Source organism: Scyliorhinus torazame, chromosome 10 (assembly GCF_047496885.1).
Source record: "Scyliorhinus torazame isolate Kashiwa2021f chromosome 10, sScyTor2.1, whole genome shotgun sequence".
Taxonomy (NCBI): Eukaryota; Metazoa; Chordata; class Chondrichthyes; order Carcharhiniformes; family Scyliorhinidae; genus Scyliorhinus; species Scyliorhinus torazame.
Window position 1 is genome coordinate 200,496,688 of NC_092716.1, and position 18,590 is coordinate 200,515,277.

Below are 18,590 nucleotides of genomic sequence, written 5' to 3' on the forward strand. Positions count from 1 at the left end.
TGTGAAAGTAACATGGCAACTACTCACATGTTGTCAAGCCAAATTACCAAGACAGTGCTCAATCAGATGTGCATCATTGTAGGCAGGCTTTTGGGAATACTCATGCAGAGGAAGCCAGGCAGCCACTCGGCCAGTGAGCTTACCAATTCCCTTAACCATGACTAGACTGCACCAACTCAGCCAATGTTCCTGTCACAAAAGATCAGCTTAGATTTGAGTTCACACTGCTTGAAGCTAAAAGCAGACCGCACATGTGTACACCAGTTCCTAACAGTCATAAACGAGTTTCATTTGCAAATATTCATTTGTTTTACACACCCAGCCTGAATTTTATGGCTGTTTGAAGGGCTATTTACCATAACAGAGTGTAACAACTTGTTAATGACTGAAGCCTCAAAATACATTTTTTTAAATCAAAGCTGTAGTTGAGGTCTCCAACTCATAAGCCTTGTTTTTGTGGCTGCTTACTGGTGCATTTAATAAAATAAAGATCATTCAGCAATGCTTTTGGGCAGCAAGCAAGGTGATAGCCTCGTTTGCTTACTGTAAATACAAGGGAAAATATCACAAATGGGCCTCCGTTTTGACAAGCATCAGAATCCTCTTTGTTTATATCTCCATGTCTGCACCCAAATGTAATTAGTTTTACGTGGACAAGGATTTTTGTTTATCTTATTCTGCTTGATTACTTGAGCATAATCACACTGTTTGCTTCATTGCTTCTGGTGGCGATCCCTGGTTTAAAAAGGGACAGTGAGGAATGTAAATGTGGAGAGTTCTGCTGTCAGCTTGTTTAATTTATGCAGCTGCATGACGGCATTTTTTAAATTTAATTTTTCTTAAGGTTTGTTCCATGTTCGTCAGATTCCTCGGCTTAATAGTTTAATCTGTGACGTGCCTGATACAAAGGATCTTGCTTTCAAATTGAAACGAAAATTGTTCACTATTGAGGTAGGAACATTGAGATTTGATATTTTACTTAATTCCACTTAATAGTGCAATAAGAATAAGTTGTTTAGCAAGTTAATAGCTTAATACACCATATGAATATGCAATAGGGAATTTTCATATGAGCTATCATCATCTCGTTTTTGTCTGTGAAAGGGTTTGAGGTGGATGGAGGAGGGCAAAGAACCTCTTTGCTGCATTTTTAATTTGTGAGCTAAGAGCCTGTTTGTAACTGTCCCAAAAATACCTATGACAAAGGTGTATAACATCATAAAACTGTGGGTCTTATGCCAAATTAATTGCCTAGATCGGCTTCAGTTATTTTATTCCATCTGCACCATTGTGGATTGAAATTAATAAAATATCTTGGTAACAGAATATAGTTTAATTTCTTTAACAATCTCGCTTTAAATAATTTAAAGTCCCAACTATATGTTGTACTGGATGGATGTAATGGAAATCTCAATGTAGTAGTGCATAGTTCTACTTTGTAGTGAACTGTTAATGTTGATGGTAGCTGGCGTGTATCAACTAGCACATTACTTTGTTTTCAGAAAATACTTTAACATGTATCTGGGAGCTAATTGAAAATCAGTTGTAAAACACTGCACAAATTTTCTGCAGCTAATGTCATAGCAATAATAAATGCCATTGCAACAATCATTTTCTTCATATTTATTAAGCAAACGTTGCTGGCCTGGAAGTTTTTAAAAAATGATTACAAAGGTTAATTCCAACATACGACTACATTTAAACTTTTCCATTGACCTGAAATATTGGCAGTGTTTATAATCCTGATGTGTTGGGACTGAATTGAATCTATTCTCTTTTTTCCAGCTATACTAAATAGCAAATGAATACAACTGTTAACCAATTAAGGCTGAAGTATTAATTAACTAAGCATGAAAAGGTGAATGCATATTTAAGGAGTGGCTTTTTGTGATGTGATAATTATTTCTTCTCCAGTCCTTGTGTAGTGTCTTCACTTGAGATAAAATAAGTGGGCAGCCCTGACAAACCATATTATTTAATCTCCTGTCAAGTGGAAAGCATTTAAGCAGGCCACTTGTCTTGGCTATTTCAGCTTATACAAGAGAATTGAGCACAAATAAATTAGCATATTTTGCCTTATTCACTAGCTGCTGGTCAATTTGGGTTGGCATCGCTTTGGTGTTTGGTACTTCACCCTGGAGTGACCACTGTGGCCCTTCAATGACCCTCTGGCCTCTTAACTGGCTACTTGATAAGGCAACTGTTGTCACCACCCCTCTTTTTATTTCATGGTTTTTCTCGCTTGCTTCTCTACCCACCGCCTCCCCCACCAATATCCCTCGGAAGAAAACCTATGAATCATTAAAGACTCAATCCAGTGACAATTACGATGCCCTCCTCCTAATTAATGGTCATCAGTGGCTTTCATTATTTAATCACATTGAGAGCAGTTAATAGTTAATCAGCCAGCCAAATGTTTGATTGGGTCATCTTGGGAGCAGTGTTGTAGATGTTTCGATTGGGATGCTTCCTTATAATATTCAGTTAACACTACATGTAGAAGTTGTAAAATCAAGAAGGTTGTGAGAAATTACTTTCTGATCCCTTGTTAAGAAGCCACTATAAAAGAAGCAATTTTCTGTCAAATTGAACAAAACAAATATGCATTTCAGACTCCTCAATGAAAAATTAAACGCTTTCTTTAATCCTACTTGTTCTTTAGTAATGTGCATAAATGAACTGTTTAAAACTGGCACTTGCATTTCTCGGCCTTATTTTCCATTATACATTCAGTACAGTGTTAAAGAGTTCAAATCACATCTTGGTTTGCATTGTTATGCTACATTTACCTTTTTTTAATAATGTGTCAGTGTACCAATAAATATACAAGAGCTTCTTCTTTTGATTTATTCTGATTTGTGATTGTGGAAATTGCAAGATCCCAATTGTCTGCTTGATACCCAGCAAAAGTTATCCCCAGGCATGCAATTTTTGCAAGACCTGCAATTATGTGATTGCTTCAATATTTTTGGTATGACCAGAACTAAACTTGGCAGAATAAAATTTTCTGCCTTCAACTGACATAAAGCATGCAGCTGAATTGTTGACGGTCTGCCTCCCCAGTGAAAGTCAGGAGTTTTACACAATGCAAGTACATTGCCCTTTCTCCTCCCCATCTCTGAATTGATGGGAAGATTTCACTCTTAGATTCATAGAATCCCTACAGAGCCATTCAGCCCATCAAGTCTGCACTGACCATCTGAAAGAGCACCCTACCTCGGCCCAGCCCTCTGCTCCATCCCCACAATCCCACCCAACCCGCACATCCTAAAGGGCAATTTTACCATGGCCAATCCATCTAATCTGGTGTAAAAAAAATATACTTTCACATCAATGTTCACCAGAAGAGGAAGAAACATTTGAGGCTGTTAATTTCAACTGAATTCTTTAGTTGACTTTACCATCGCAATTCATTTATTTACATTCATGATACAAGCTGCATCAAATAAAACTGAATGCCAAAACATGTACTAAGCAGACAAAAATGCAGTTTCATAGTATACTGAATATTCTGATAGATTTAAAGCCTTACAAAAGTAAGGAAATTAGTGATTTGTGGGAAAATGTAGTCTTCCTTTGCAACAAAATCTGAATTCATAGTGATGATGCCCTTAAATGAATACAATGTCCTTTACTTTTCCTCAAACTCCATATTTATGTGTTATAATCTCAGGACGTCCCAAAATATTTTAGTGCCAGTTAACTACTTTTGATTTGTAGGCACTGCAACAGCGTAGAAAATGTAGTGGCCAATTTACACACAGCAGGCTCCCACATCATTGTGAAAATGATCAGATGATGTGTTAGAATGTAGTCAATGTCTAAACAATATTTGCCCCTCAATCTGCAAGTATAATTTTAGTTACCGGTAGATTGGATTGGATAGCATTTCAAATGAGGACTGAAAACTCGCATCTTGGTGAAATTTAGATTTAATGTTACCACATTCCAGGCAAAAACACAGAACTTGAAGAAAAAGAAGTCAGAATGACTTTGTACTTTACCATTCCTTGCACATTCCATCACATACACAGTAGACCCATTACCAGAAAGCCCATTTATTGACTATGAGATTGTGTTGTATAATTTTATAAGACAACTGTACAAGCTAGTTTATTTCATGAGTTTCTGTTTCACACTGATGGTTTTATAAACATAAAAGAGTACTAAAGGATTATACAAGGAGTACATTTGCCTGATGGGAGTAAAGTTCTTGAAAGTTTATTAAAAGAAGAATAATAATGTTGAAGCAAACATACTTAAATGAATAGAGCATTAAAAGAATGAGGGAAAAAATACAAAAAAGTCTGCCTGTCTAATCCTATTTCTTTCCACTTTGGAATCTTAATTAGGAGGAGATAAAAACCATCATTTGACTAAATTATTGTCTTGAATCTGTAGCAAAAGGTATAATCCGCAATTGGGCCAATTAGTGCACCCTGTAGTTAGCCATGCTGAGGCAGGCAATGTGATTAGAGCTGACACCAGCCTAGTTCCCACTGTTGCTTTGCCAGGTATGATGGTCAGACTTCAAAGGGCTTGAGGCATCAGCAGGGCAAGATTTGGAGGCCAACTTTTGGTCCGGCCGTTAATCTCTCTGCTAAACTGCAATGCCCCTCGCACAAAACGAGCTTACGCGACACAATCATGCGGCATTAAAGTTTCAGTTGAGTTATGCCAATTGCCTTTGATTTTCTGATGATTGACCAAAAGACGCCTATACAGCCAGACACATGCTCAAACTTTCCCGATTAGGTAAGCTGAACTGTTATCTAAAGCATGTTTGTACTTTTTTTTGGATTGGCCTAGATGATAGGTTGTTGCTTAACTTCTGAGATGAGATCATCTGAGTCCAGGTTATTCATATTGTTTACAATCATCTGAAAACGTAATGGAATACCTTTGGAACGCCTGCCATGATTGCCTAATCATCTGTCTCTTTTGTACAGTATTTTGTTTCCTGTTTAGTTGATGCTTTGTTAGTAACGTCACAATGTTTCCATTTTGAGAACAGCCTACAGCAGCACTTGTGCTGTTGTGAGTGAGAGGAACTGCCATCCACTGACTTTCCCTAAGGCTGCTATATAGCCTTGCTTAACTTGTGCCGTTCGTTTACACATTTTAACTGACTTTAGACAGGTCAGAACATGGGAGCCCATGACACAGCTTGACAAAGTAGTTACCATCACATTCCTTCCAGATTGAATTGCTAAATGTATTTATCATGACTAGACGAAGTCTTAAAGGAGGTCAAGCATTTTCACTGAAAATGAAGGAAGTAGACCTTATACAGCTTTGTTCTGATGGAGATAATTTGGTTTGTGTAACATGTATAACAATTGGTCACCATACTTTGAGGTGGTTGCCGGAGATGTTGTGAATCGTGGCAGAAGAACTTTAAATGATTGTGAAATAATGTCATCAGACATTACACACACAAGATCAAGATTTTGACTATGTGCATAAATGTTAAAGTGAATGTAGTTTGTTTTAGAAGTTGCCCCTGCCTTCCTCCAAATTTCATTGGTGTTTTCATGTATGATGAATGCCATTGTGCATTTTCTTTCTACTAATTACAGAATAGTTGACCCATTAGCATCACACAAATACTGTTGGGGATTCTGATATAATCTAGGACAAGCTGCCCAAACTGCAATTCAGCAACCTTCCAGTGAAGGGGGAAGGGTAGTAGAATTGCACTAATCTATAGTAACCCTCTCCTCTTTTTCTCACTTATGAATTAATGACAGAATAGTCTTCCTTTGATGTATTTTTTCCTCATGTATTTATTTGTGTACCTGCAATGGCATGTTGCTTATTGGTTTAAAAGTGACAAACAAGAGAGAAAAACATCACTGGGGAGTTTAAATAAAGCACTTGTAAACAAAGAGTAGGATGGTGAGTTGGAGGGAGAACACAGACACAAAAAGTGTCTGTTCAGTTTGAGGATGTTCAGTTTGAGGAAAGTAACAAGATCTTATCAAATTATCATCAAAATTAAATACAAATAAAATATGCTCTCTCTTAAGTAGGGCACAGTAAAATGTTAGTAATGATTCAGGTTCCAGGCAAATCCGATATTCCAGGCAGAAATTACAATTGAGGGAAAACTATGTTTTTCTGTCACATGTCCTGTGCTTTTTCACTTTTTATGTCTTCCTCTGCTTCGTGATCCCCTGATCCATAAGACATAGGAGCGGAAGTAAGGCCATCGGGTCCACTCCACCATTCAATCATGGCTGATTTCAACTCCATTTACCCGCTCTCTCTCCATAGCCCTTAATTCCTCGAGAAATCAAGAATTTATCAACTTCTGTCTTAAAGACACTCAACGTCCCGGCCTCCACCGCACTCTGTGGCAATGAATTCCACAGACCCACCACTCTCTGGCTGAAGAAATTTCTCCTCATCTCTGTTCTAAAGTGACTCCCTTTTATTCTAAGGCTGTGTCCCCGGGTCCTAGTCTCCCCTGCTAATGGAAACATCTTCCCTACGTCCACCCTATCTAAGCCATTCATTATCTTGTAAGTTTCTATCAGATCTCCCCTCAACCTCCTAAACTCCAATGAATATAATCCCAGGATCCTCAGACGTTCATCGTATGTTAGGCCTACCATTCCTGGGATCATCCGTGTGAATCTCCGCTGGACCCGCTCCAGTGCCAGTATGTCCTTCCTGAGGTGTGGGGCCCAAAGTTGCTCACAGTAGTCTAAATGGGGCCTAACTAGTGCTTTATAAAGCTTCAGAAGTACATCCCTGCTTTTATATTCCAAGCCTCTTGAGATAAATGACAACATTGCATTTGCTTTCTTAATTACGGACTCAACCTGCAAGTTTACCTTTAGAGAATCCTGGACTCGGACTCCCAAGTCCCTTTGCACTTCAGCATTATGAATTTTGTCACCATTTAGAAAATAGTCCATGCCTCTATTCTTTTTTCCAAAGTGCAAGACCTCGCATTTGCCCACATTGAATTTCATCAGTCATTTTTTGGACCACTCTCCTAAACTGTCTAAATCTTTCTACAGCCTCCCCACCTCCTCAATCCTACCTGCCCCTCCACATATCTTTGTATCATCCGCAAACTTAGCCAGAATGCCCCCAGTCCCGTCATCTAGATCGTTAATATATAAAGAGAACAGCTGTGGCCCCAACACTGAACCCTGCGGGACACCATTCGTCACCGGTTGCCATTCGGAAAAATAACCTTTTATCCCAACTCTCTGCCTTCTGCCTGACAGCCAGTCGTCAATCCATGTTAGTACCTTGCCTCGAATACCATGGGCCCTTATTTTACTCAGCAGTCTCCCGTGAGGCACCTTATCGAAGGCCTTTTGGAAGTCACGATAGATAACATCCATTGGCTCTCCTTGGTCTAACCTATTTGTTATCTCTTCAAAGAACTCTAACAGGTTTGTAAGGCACGACCTCCCCTTTCTAAATCCATGCTGACTTGTCCTAATCCGACCCTGAACTTCCAAGAATTTAGAAATCTCATCCTTAACGATGGATTCTAGAATCTTGCCAACAACCGAGGTTAGGCTAATTGGTCTATAATTTTCCATCTTTTTTCTTGTTCCCTTCTTGAACATGGGGGGTTACAACAGCGATTTTCCAATCCTCTGGGACTTTCTCTGACTCCAGTGACTTTTGAAAGATCATAACTAACGCCTCCACTATTTCTTCAGCTATCTCCTTTAGAACTATAGGATGTAGCCCATCTGGGCCCAGAGATTTATCAATTTTTAGACCTCTTAGTTTCTCTAGCACTTTCTCCTTTGTGATGGCTACCATATTCAACTCTGCCCCCTGGCTCTCCTGAATTGTTGGGATATTACTCATGTCTTCTACTGTGAAGACTGACGCAAAGTACTTATTTAGTTCCTCAGCTATTTCCTTGTCTCCCATCACTAGATTACCAGCGTCATTTTGGAGCGGCCCAATGTCTACTTTTGCCTCCCGTTTGTTTTTAATGTATTTAAAGAAACTTTTACTATCATTCCTAATGTTACTGGCTAGCCTACCTTCATATTTGATCCTCTCCTTCCTTATTTCTCTCTTTGTTATCCTCTGTTTGTTTTTGTAGCCTTCCCAATCTTCTGACTTCCCACTACTCTTTGCCTCTCCCCTCTCCATAGTCTGTTGCTTGCTTTTGGCCAACTGAATAAGCCAAATGCCAACCACATAAATATTCTTGCTGTTGCTATGTCATCACACCAGCAAATGCTACTCTGTTAACAACTACATTATTATATATTTTTAACACTTACTGTGTCAGAATGTCCTCAACTTAATCAGTAAGAAAAATATGTGTTCATATAATGTTTCTCATTACTTCACAAAGCACTTTTAAAAAAAATTAATTTTATTCTCCTCTTTCACATTTTCTTCCATATTTACACCCACCAACAATAAACAATAAGCAACGACGAATATAAAGTCAATCCCCAAATCAAAATCCTATCCTCCCACCAAACCCCCAAACAACTGCTCGCATGTTAACATAAACAAATAACAAAAAGGAATCAGGAATCACCCATAGTCACCATTAACACATAAAGTCCCCATCCCCCAACCCTCTAAACCCCCCCAATGTTCGATGTTATCCAGTTCTTGAAAGTGCATAATGAATAATGCCCATGAATTGTAGAACCCCTCCATCCTTCCCCTCAGTTCAAACTTAACGTTCTCAAGAGTCAAGAATTCCAACAGGTCCCCCCCGCCATGCCAGGGCACAGGGTGGAGAGGTTGCTCTCCATCCCAACAGGGTCCATCTTTGGGCGATCAACGAGGCGAAGGCTATAACATCAGCTTCTGCACCCGTTTCCAACCCCAGCTGGTCCGACACCCCGAATATGGCCTCCCGAGGGCCCGGGTCCAGTTTCACGTGCACCACTTTAGAGATTACCCTAAAAACCTCCTTTCAGTAATCCTCCAGCTTCGGACAGGACAAAAACATATGAAAGTGATTCGCCCCCCACCCAACGTTCACACACATCTTCTACCCCCTCAAAGAACCAGCTCATCCTCGCCCTTGTGAGGTGTGCTCTATATACCGCCTTCAGCTGTATCAGCCCCAACCTCGCACACGAGGTGGAGGTGTTGACTCTCCGGAGCACGTCACACCAGAACTCCTCCTCCATACCCTCTCCCAACTCTTCCTCCCACTTTGCTTTGATTTCTCAAAGCACTTTATAGCCAATTCAGTACTTTTTTGTATTCCTACAAATGTAGAACCTAAAATGTATTGTCCACTGCTTAAGTGAAGGTAAGTGTTTGTGTTTAATTTTAGTTTTAAATTTTGTGAATTCCTGTTTACTATCGTATTTTGGTAACGTACTGTCCCCACATCACCCCAGAGCTGAACCTGTTTTTCTGTCAACTTGCTTCTCTTTTTCCCCCTTCCCTCCTGAAGGCACAGACCTCCCTTGGGACACCTGTACAGGAAATGGCAGATGTTTGGCACCTTGCTGTTCTGAAGCAGGAGCTGTGAGATGATGTTAGGGCAGGGAAAGCTATAATCTGCACCTAACTTTCACATACCTGATCTGAGAGTGCTTGATGCCGCTAAATGAAAAGTTGTCCATTTCTTAACACTATCATCACTCACATCGATGAGTCAAAAAGCTTTTTTGACATTACAAATTTTTGGTCTTTGCCAATCAGATAAGACATGACTGCTATATGAGGAATCAAGAGCATTTAGCAAGGTGAGCCCCTGCAGGAGGCAAATTCCCCGTTGCAGTGATTTCTAAAAGCCAAACGTACTGTTTTTTTAGAAAACTGTTAACTGATCACTGCTCCATTTTTAGTTCCTCAGATAATGAGTCTACATGCAACAGTTCCTGGATAGGAATTGAGAAAGTTTTTCACCATAGAAAGTTTATAAATTGTCGTGAATTTGCAGCAACTTAATAAGAAATCTGTCAATATTAGGTAAAATTATAAAATGCATTTTTGTCTTCTACAAGTTGAAAATTAACATGTGTTTAACATGGAAAAAGCTTGACAGTGAGATTGTGGAAGTAGGTGCTTGGTGACATTCTTTCCATTACACCCCATCGCCCTCTAAATAAGCCGGAAACACCATGAATACATCAACGGTTGTTGTGAAATATGTAAAGTAAAGCAAAATGAATAGAATTAAAGGTCTCAAAAGAACATTGTGCAGTTTGTCAGACACATAGTTATGTTAGAGGTCAGTGAAATAGCTTGAAATGCAGTGGCATTTGCTAGCCAGTGAACATATGGGTCACCACCTTTCAATATTTGCAATGCCAAATCCTGCAGAGAATGTGGGATGCATTGTCTTTTGAATACCAATATAGCATGTCAAATTGTAAAACTTTTGGAATAGCATGTGTGAAAGTGAGCAGATGCACCCAGGCTGATCTGAGTAGTTAGTGTAAAATGACTCATTTTCCATCACTATTGTTTTTGTTGTGAATTAAAATGATTAAAACAAACATTTTACAAAGGCAAAGTGCTGCAGGTTCTGGAAATCTGAAATATTACCAGAAAATGCTGAAAGTACTCAGTAGGTCAGGTCACATTTTGGAGATAAATAGATTAAATGTTTCAGTCTGGTGAACTTCCAACAGAACTGGAAAATGTTGCAGATTTAACTGGTTTTCAGCAAGTACAGAGGCATGGAAAGGCAGGAAAGGTTCAAAGGGAAGATATGTAGGAGAGATTAAATAACACCAGGGATAATATACAAGACAAAAGGTGATGTTAATAGACCAAAGTAAAGAAACAAAATAATTAGTTTAAAGGAGCTGTAAATGGCAAGAGCAAAGTCTTTGCCATTGTCTGTTATCTGAAAAAAATGGAAGTAGTGGTTATAATCTAAAACTGTTGAACTCTGTTAAATCCAGAAGTTTGTGAAGCGTCTAATGAAAAGATGATGTGCTGGTACTCAAGCTTCTGCTATTGAGCTGCTTTTAAGAAGTCAAGGTCAGAATGGGACAGAGAATTAAAATGGCAAGCGACCAGAAGCTCAAGGTCACATTTGAGGACTGAACTGAGGTGTTCAGCAAAGTCATCACCTTATCTGCATTTGATCTCCCCAGTGTAGAAGTCCACATATCGAATAGCGAATACATTCTACTACATACTAAAGGAAATACAGAGGGAGTACAAAAAGATCACTTATCACCAATAAGCAGTATTTGGATCCCTAGACAGTGGGAAGCGAAGAATGGCAGGTAATGCATTGGTGTTATCGAAGGTGGAAAAGTAGACAATGTTGTCTTGGCGGGAACAGTCCCTTTGGAATGCTAAATGGGGGGGGGATATGTTTGGTGGTGGTGTTAGTGGTGGTGATGGAAATGATAGAGGACAATACATTGAATATGGAGGCCAGAGTGCCTCGAGACAAGCAGTCAGGAAGGGCGTGGAAAAAACAGAGGACAAGAGAAATGACCAGATGATGGAAAGGAGAACCCGCCAGAAGGATTAAACATCAAACGTACTCGGACCAATGCTATTCATCTGTGCCAGCTGCAGAAGGAACTGCCACTCATGAATTGATCCCTACAACCACAACTGACAATTTTCAATACAGTAATGACATACACCCTAGATGCAGTCCATTGTCTCCCGAAATGGACAAATGCAATAAATAAAAACATGGGGTGATGGTGAGAACAAATGTACTTCTGGAAGAAAGGCAAAGATGTGAGGATAGAAATACAGGTAATGGTATGGACACAGTTGGAGTTGTGGTCCAGAGAGAGGTGGAAAGAAATGTTGGAGTGTTGCCATTTAGCCTCTGCGAAGTAAAGGTCTGTTCATCAAACAACAATAGTGTTACCCTCTCTCTGGACCATGACTCCTCCACAGAAGATCAAATCATAATTTCTCATAGTCACTGACCTCACATGTTCTGGAGATCTTCCTCCCCATAGTGTCTGACATTATAGCCCTCCAACACAACAAACGGCATACTTCAACCTTCTCAAGATCTACAAATAAGGCTCACCTGGTACATGCATTATTTCAGTCTGTTCTTGCCCGACAGAATGTATTTTTTATTATCTGAACTTTATGTTTTTTCTCCTCCTGACCTACGTCCTGCCCTCTGCCACTTCATCAGTTTCTAATTTCCTGGCCTTTGCTGCCTAATTGTCCTGTAGGCTCTCTGCTTTTTCTTTGAATAAAGGCACAACTTCTCCTCAACCATCTAACTAAACCTGTAGTAGGTTTGATGACTATGTCAGGGTTGGCCTGAGAGAACGAATTGCAGAGAGCTCAAGGAAGATAGGTTACAGTAAGTGAGCTGACCATTGAAGCAGCCAATGTCAAGCCAAAAGTTCCCAATAAAAATATCTGGAGTGGGTAAGAGGTGAATCAACACCTTGGGAATCACACTAACCATAAACTCAACTGGACCAACCAAATAAATGCCGTGGCTACTAGGATATGTTGCAGACTAGACATTCTGCGATGAGTGGTTCACCTTCTAACATCCCAAAACATTTCCACCATACACAAGGTGAAAGCCAGCTGTGACCGTATTCGAGAAGTTCAAGATCATCGAAGACAAAGCTGTCCATTTGACTGACAATCCAATCAACCATAAATATTCACTTCTTCCACAACCAGCGCACCGTAGCTACCGTGTACTATTTGCACAATGCACTACAGCGACTCGCCTGTGGACAGTACACACTGCAACCATTGAATGCCCAATGGAAATGGTTAGGCTGTGTCTTCTTGTAGATTGTAATTGTCCAGCACTTGTGTGACTTGTATGTCATCTGCCAATTCTTAGACCAATCCTGGACAGTCCCAGTTCTTACCATGTGGATGATTTTTATTGAAACCACCTACTATGGTAAGATTTGAGCCAGGAACCTCAGAGCATTGCTCTAGGTTTGTGGTTTACCAGTTCAGTGACCTATGCTGATGATAGGCCATTAATTGAGCAGTAGAAAATAATTGAACTCCTGAGGAGCTCCTGCAGTGATAACCTTGGGCTGAGATAACAAGAACATAGGAAATAGGAGCGGGCATAGGCCCTTCTGTCCCTTGAGCCAACTCCGCCATTCGATTAGATCATGACTGATCTACCTCAATGCCATTTTACTAACTATCACCATATCCCTTGATGCCCTTACTAACTAGAAATCTATTTAGACCAGGGGTGGGTTTAGCACAGTGGGCTAAATAGCTGGCTTGTAATGCAGAACAATGCCAGCAGCGCGGGTTCAATTCTCGTACCTCCCAGAACAGGCGCCGGAATGTGGCGACTTGGGGATTTTCACAGTAACTTCATTGAAGCTTACTCGTGACAATAAGCGATTATTATATTCTTATTATTATTGATCACTGTCTTGAACATACTCAATGACTGAGCCTCCACAGATCTCTAAGACAGAGAATTCCAAAGATTCACCACCCTCAGTGAAGAAATGCATCTTCACCTCAGTCCTAAATGTCCTCCTTTATTCTGAGACTCTGGACTTTGTCCCCTCGTTATAGACCTCCAAATGAGGGGACACACACTTCCTATGTCTACTTTGTCGAACCCTGTAAGAATTTTATATGTTTCAATTAGATTACCTCTCATTCTGCTAAACTCAAGGAAATGCCGGCCCAGTCTCCTCGGTCTCTGCTCATAGGACAATCCCGTCATGGGGTTATAGTCAGAGTTTTACACCACAGAAAGAGACCCTTCAGGCCATCGTGTCTCCGCCGGCCATCAAACAATCTATTCTAATCCCATTTTCCAGCACTTGGTCCGTGGCCTTGTATGCTATGACGTTTCAAATGCTCATCTAATGTTGTGAGGGGTCCCATCTCTGCCACCCTTTCAGCAGTGAGTTCCAGATTCCCACCACCATCTGGATCAAAAAGCTTTCCTCAAATGCCCTCTAAATCTCCTGCTCACCTTATGTCTATCCCCCTGGTTATTGACCCTCTACTAAGGGAAAAGGTTTCTTCCTATCTACCTTATCTATTTCCCTCATAATTTTGTACATCACAATTAGACTTCTCTGTTCTAAGGAAAACAACCCCAGGTTAACCAGCCTCTCCACAGCTAAAATACTCCAGCCCAGGCAATATCCTGATGAATTTCCTCTGCAGCCTTTCCATTGCAATCATCTCCTATAATGTGGTGACCAGAACCGCTCACAGTACTCTAGCTATGGTGTAACAGGTGTTTTATACAGCTCAATTATAATCTCCCTGCTCTTATATTCTATGCTTCAGCTAATAACGGCAAGTATCCCATATGCTTTCTTAGCCACCTAATCCACCTGCCCTGCTACCTTCAGGGATCTTTGGGCATGCACCCCAAGGTCCCTCTAGTCAGTCCTCTGTACGTCCTCGCGTCCTACTGTTCATTCTGTATTCCCTTGCCTTGTTAGTCCTCCCAAAATGCATCACTTCACACTTTTCAGGGTTAAATTGCATTTGCAACTGTTCTGCCCATATTGACCAGCCCATATATATCATCCTGTAATCTAAGGCTTTTTGCCAAACCACCAATTTTTCTCATCTGCGAACTTACTGATCAGACCTCTTCTCTCCCTCCCACCCGCACCCCACACACACCATTCATGTCTAGATCATTAATGTATACTGCAAACAACAAGGGACCCAGCATCAATGCCTGTGGTTCACCACTGGATACAGGCTACCAGTCACAAAAACAACCTTTGACCATCACCCTCTGCCTCCTGCCACTAAGCCAGTTTTGGATCCAATTTGCTAAATTGCCCTGGCTCCCATGGGCTCCTTGATCAGTCTCCCATGTGGGACTTTGTCAAAAGCCTTACTGAAGCCCATTCAGGCTGCATCAACTGCACTACCCTCATCTACACACCTAGTCACCACCTCAAAAAATTCAATCAACTTTGTTTGACATGACAAGCCATGCTGACTACCCTTCATTAATCCTTGACTCACTGACTTGTATCTACTTGGTTTTTTCCAACTTCCTTTTCTGAATAAAGGTACTACATTAGCTGCCCGCCAGTCCTCTGGCACCTCTCCTATGGCCAGAAAGGATTTGAAAATTAACATCAGAGCCCCTGCAATTTCCCCCCCCCCCCTCCCCTCCTTACACAACAACCCAGGATACATCTCATCTGGGCCTGGGGATCTATCCACTTTTAAGTCCGCATAAACCGCTAACACCCCCCTCTCAATGCTAATTTGTTCAATTATATCGCAATCCCCCTCCCTGCCTTCAATACCTACATCATCCGACTCCAGAGAACACAGATGCAAAATATTTATTTAATACGTAACCTACGTCTTTCGGCTCCACACACAGGTTGTCACTTTGGTCCCTAATAGACCCTACTCTTCCTGGATACCCTCTTGTCCTTAATATAAAACACCTTGGGATTTCCCTTTATTTTGCCCGACAGTGTTTTTCCATGCTCCCTCTTCGCTCACCTAATTTCTTTTTTTTTTAATGTATTTTATTACAAACATGTATCAAAACAGGTTACAGCAAATAAACACCCTGGGAAACATACTTCTCAACAATCAACCACACAGTCTGTACATATTTTTCCCCTTTTTCACCCTCCACACCCTCCCCTCCCCCCAATCCCCCTGCGACGAACAGCTCCTCAAATAAGGTCAGAAACAACCCTCACCTTTTCTCAAGCACGCCTTCTGAGCCTCTTAACTCATTACTTATCTTCTCTAACGGTAGCAAGTCATACAGGTCACCCAACCATGCTGCTACCCCTGATGGCGATGCCGACCGCCACTCCAGCAAAGTTTGCCACCGTGCAATCAGAGAAGCGAAGGCCATGACATCGGCCTTCCTCTTCTCTGTGAGCTCCGGCTTCTCTGAAACCCCAAATATCGCCACCAAAGGGTCCGGGTCCACCACCTCTTTCACTACCCTGGCTAAGACCGCGAACACTCCCGCCCAGAATCTTCCCAATTTTTTGCAACTCCAAAACATGTGCGCGTGATTCGCTGGCCCCCCCGCCCACACCTCTCACACTCATCCGCTACCCCCTGAAGGAACCCACTCATTCTCGCGCGAGTCATATGCACCCTCTGCACCATCGTAAACTGTATCAGGCTCCTTATTGCACAAGAGGAGGTCACATTTACCCTACGCAGTGCCTCACTCCATACTCCCCAATTGAACTCCCCTCCCAACTCCGCTTCCCATTTCTCTTTGATCTTCACCACCCGCTCGCCTCCCCGCTCCCCCAGCCACTTATATATATCCCCAATTCTTTCCTCCCCTTCCACATCCGGAAGCAGCAGTCGCTCCAGCAGGGTGTATCCCGGCAACCTAGGGAACCACCTCCAGGCCTTTCGCGCAAAGTCCCTAACCTGCAGATACCTGAACTCACTCCCTGTCGGTAACTCTACCCTCTCCCTTAGCTCCTCCAGACTGGCAAACCCTTCCTCCAAATACAAATCCCTCACCTTGACCAGCCCCACTTCCCTCCACCTCCTGTATACCCTCATTTCTTTTTTAAGTACTCTGCACTTTCTATGCTCTATGGAGTAATCTGCCATAAACCTCCCCTTTTTCCTGCATCCAAAGCTGTATATTTCTTGATATCCAGGGTTCTCTGGACACGTTCACAACATGGTGGCATTGTACTCACAGCCATCAGTTTGATGAACCTTGGTTCACTCCCTCCATGGCAGGTATATCCAGAACTGAATGCCATACCCTAGATGCAGTCTCACCAAGGCTCTATACAATTGCAGCAAGACATATTTACTCTTGTGCTCAAATTCCCTAGTAATTACAACATACCATTTCCTTTCCTCATTGCTTGCTGCACACGCATGCTACCTTTTCGTACTCATGAACAAGGGACCCAGGTCTTTTGGATATCAACACATCATTTCTCCACATTTCCTGCACCTTATTTAAGGAGGGATGTTTATGCATTGGAGGCAGTTCAGAGGAAGTACACTAGATTGATTCCAGAGATGAGGCCTATGACGGGAGATTGAGCAGTATAAGCCTACATTCTCTCGATGAGATCTAATTGAGGTATATAAGATGATTAACAATATTGACAAAGTAGATCAAGAGTGGATGCTTCCTCTTGTGCAGCAATCTAGAATGAGACGTCATAGTTTTATGATAAGGGGTAGCAGATTTAAAACGGCGGTGAGAAGAAATTACTTCCCTCAAAGGGTCGTGAATCTGTGGAATTCACTACCCCAGAGTGCACTGGATGCCGGGACTTTGAGTAAATTTGGGAGGAGATAGACAGACTTGTAATTAGTAAGGGGTTGAAGGGTTATGGAGAACGGGCAAGAAAGTGGAGTTGAGGCCGAGATTAGATCAACCATGATCGTATTGAATGGTGAAGCAGGCTCGAGGGTATCAATTGCCTCACCCTGCTCTTTAGGTCTTACTTAAATGCTTTGCATTTATGTTTCTCCCTACCAAAGTGAATAATTTCACATTTTTCCACATTATATTCCATCTACCATATTCTTGTCCACTCACTTAGCCTGTCTAAATCCCCTTGAAGTCACTTTGCCGACACTATAGTTCAGAAAGCCCACCAACGATTCGGGGGAACCACAGATTTGAGCCAGGGAAGTGGGATGGAAATTTTCGGAAATTGGAAGAGAAGGGGATTAAGACACTAAAAGATTTGTTTCTTAGGGGTCAGTTTGCAGGATTGAAGGAGCTGGAAGCGAAGTATGGGTTGGAGCAGGGGGAAATGTTTAGATACATGCAGGTTCGAGATTTTGCCAGAAAGGAGATACAGAGCTTCCCGGTGGAGCCGGCCTCCACATTACTGCAGGAGGTGCTGACGACAGGGGGACTGGGGAAGAGGGTAGTATCGGTGGTTTACGGAGCTATTTTGGAAGAGGAGAAGGCACCACTGGAAGGGATCAAAGCAAAGTGGGAGGAAGAGTTGGGAGAGGATATGGAGGAAGGGTTCTGGTGTGACGTGCTCCGGAGAGTGAATGCCTCCACCTCGTGCGCGAGATTGGGGTTGATACAGCTGAAGGTGGTATACAGAGCACACCTCACGAGGGCGAGGATGAGCCGATTCTTTGAAGAAGTAGAAGATGTGTGTGAACGTTGCGGGGGGTGGGGGGCCCGCTAATCATGTTCATATGTTTTGGTCCTGTCCAAAGCTACAGTATTACTGGAAGGAGGTTTTTAGGGTAATTTCTAAAGTGGCGCACGTGAAACTGGACCCGTGCCCCCGGGAGGCCATATTCGGGGTGTCGGACCAGCCAGGGTTGGAAACGGGTGCAGAGGCAGATGTTGTAGCCTTCGCCTCATTGATCGCCTGAACGCGGATCCTGATGGGTTGGAGGGCGGCCTCTCCATCCTGTGCTCTGGCGTGGCGGAGGGGACCTGTTGAAATTCTTGACTCTTGAGAAGGTTAAGTTTGAACTAAGGGGAAGGATGGAGGAGTTCTACAATTCATGGGCATTATTCATTATGCACTTTCATGAACTGGATAACATTGAACATTAGTTGGGCCGGGCGGGTGGAAGGGTTGGGGGGCTGTGTGTATTAAGGGTGACTATGTGTGATCCCTATTTCCTTTTTGTCATTTGTTTGTGTAAACATGCGGGCTAATGTTTGGGGTTTGGTGGGAGGATGGGATCGT

The 18,590-nt window shown here is 42.0% G+C and overlaps 1 protein-coding gene and 1 long non-coding RNA gene across 4 annotated transcripts in view; one reads left to right on the top strand and one right to left on the bottom strand.

Annotated features, from left to right (window-relative positions):
• The window catches only part of elp4 (elongator acetyltransferase complex subunit 4), a 500,372-nt gene that overhangs the window by 290,438 nt on the left and 191,344 nt on the right, over positions 1 to 18,590 (top strand). For 2 of the 3 annotated variants that reach the window (XM_072466249.1, XM_072466248.1), the window contains exon 9: positions 845 to 951. In XM_072466249.1, the coding sequence (XP_072322350.1) occupies positions 845 to 951 (107 nt within the window). The remainder of the gene's footprint in view (positions 1 to 844; positions 952 to 18,590) is intronic. The other variant, XR_011933067.1, reaches the window with a different exon arrangement.
• Positions 1 to 18,590, bottom strand: part of LOC140384497 (uncharacterized) — a 57,586-nt gene that overhangs the window by 5,385 nt on the left and 33,611 nt on the right. The window lies entirely within an intron of this gene.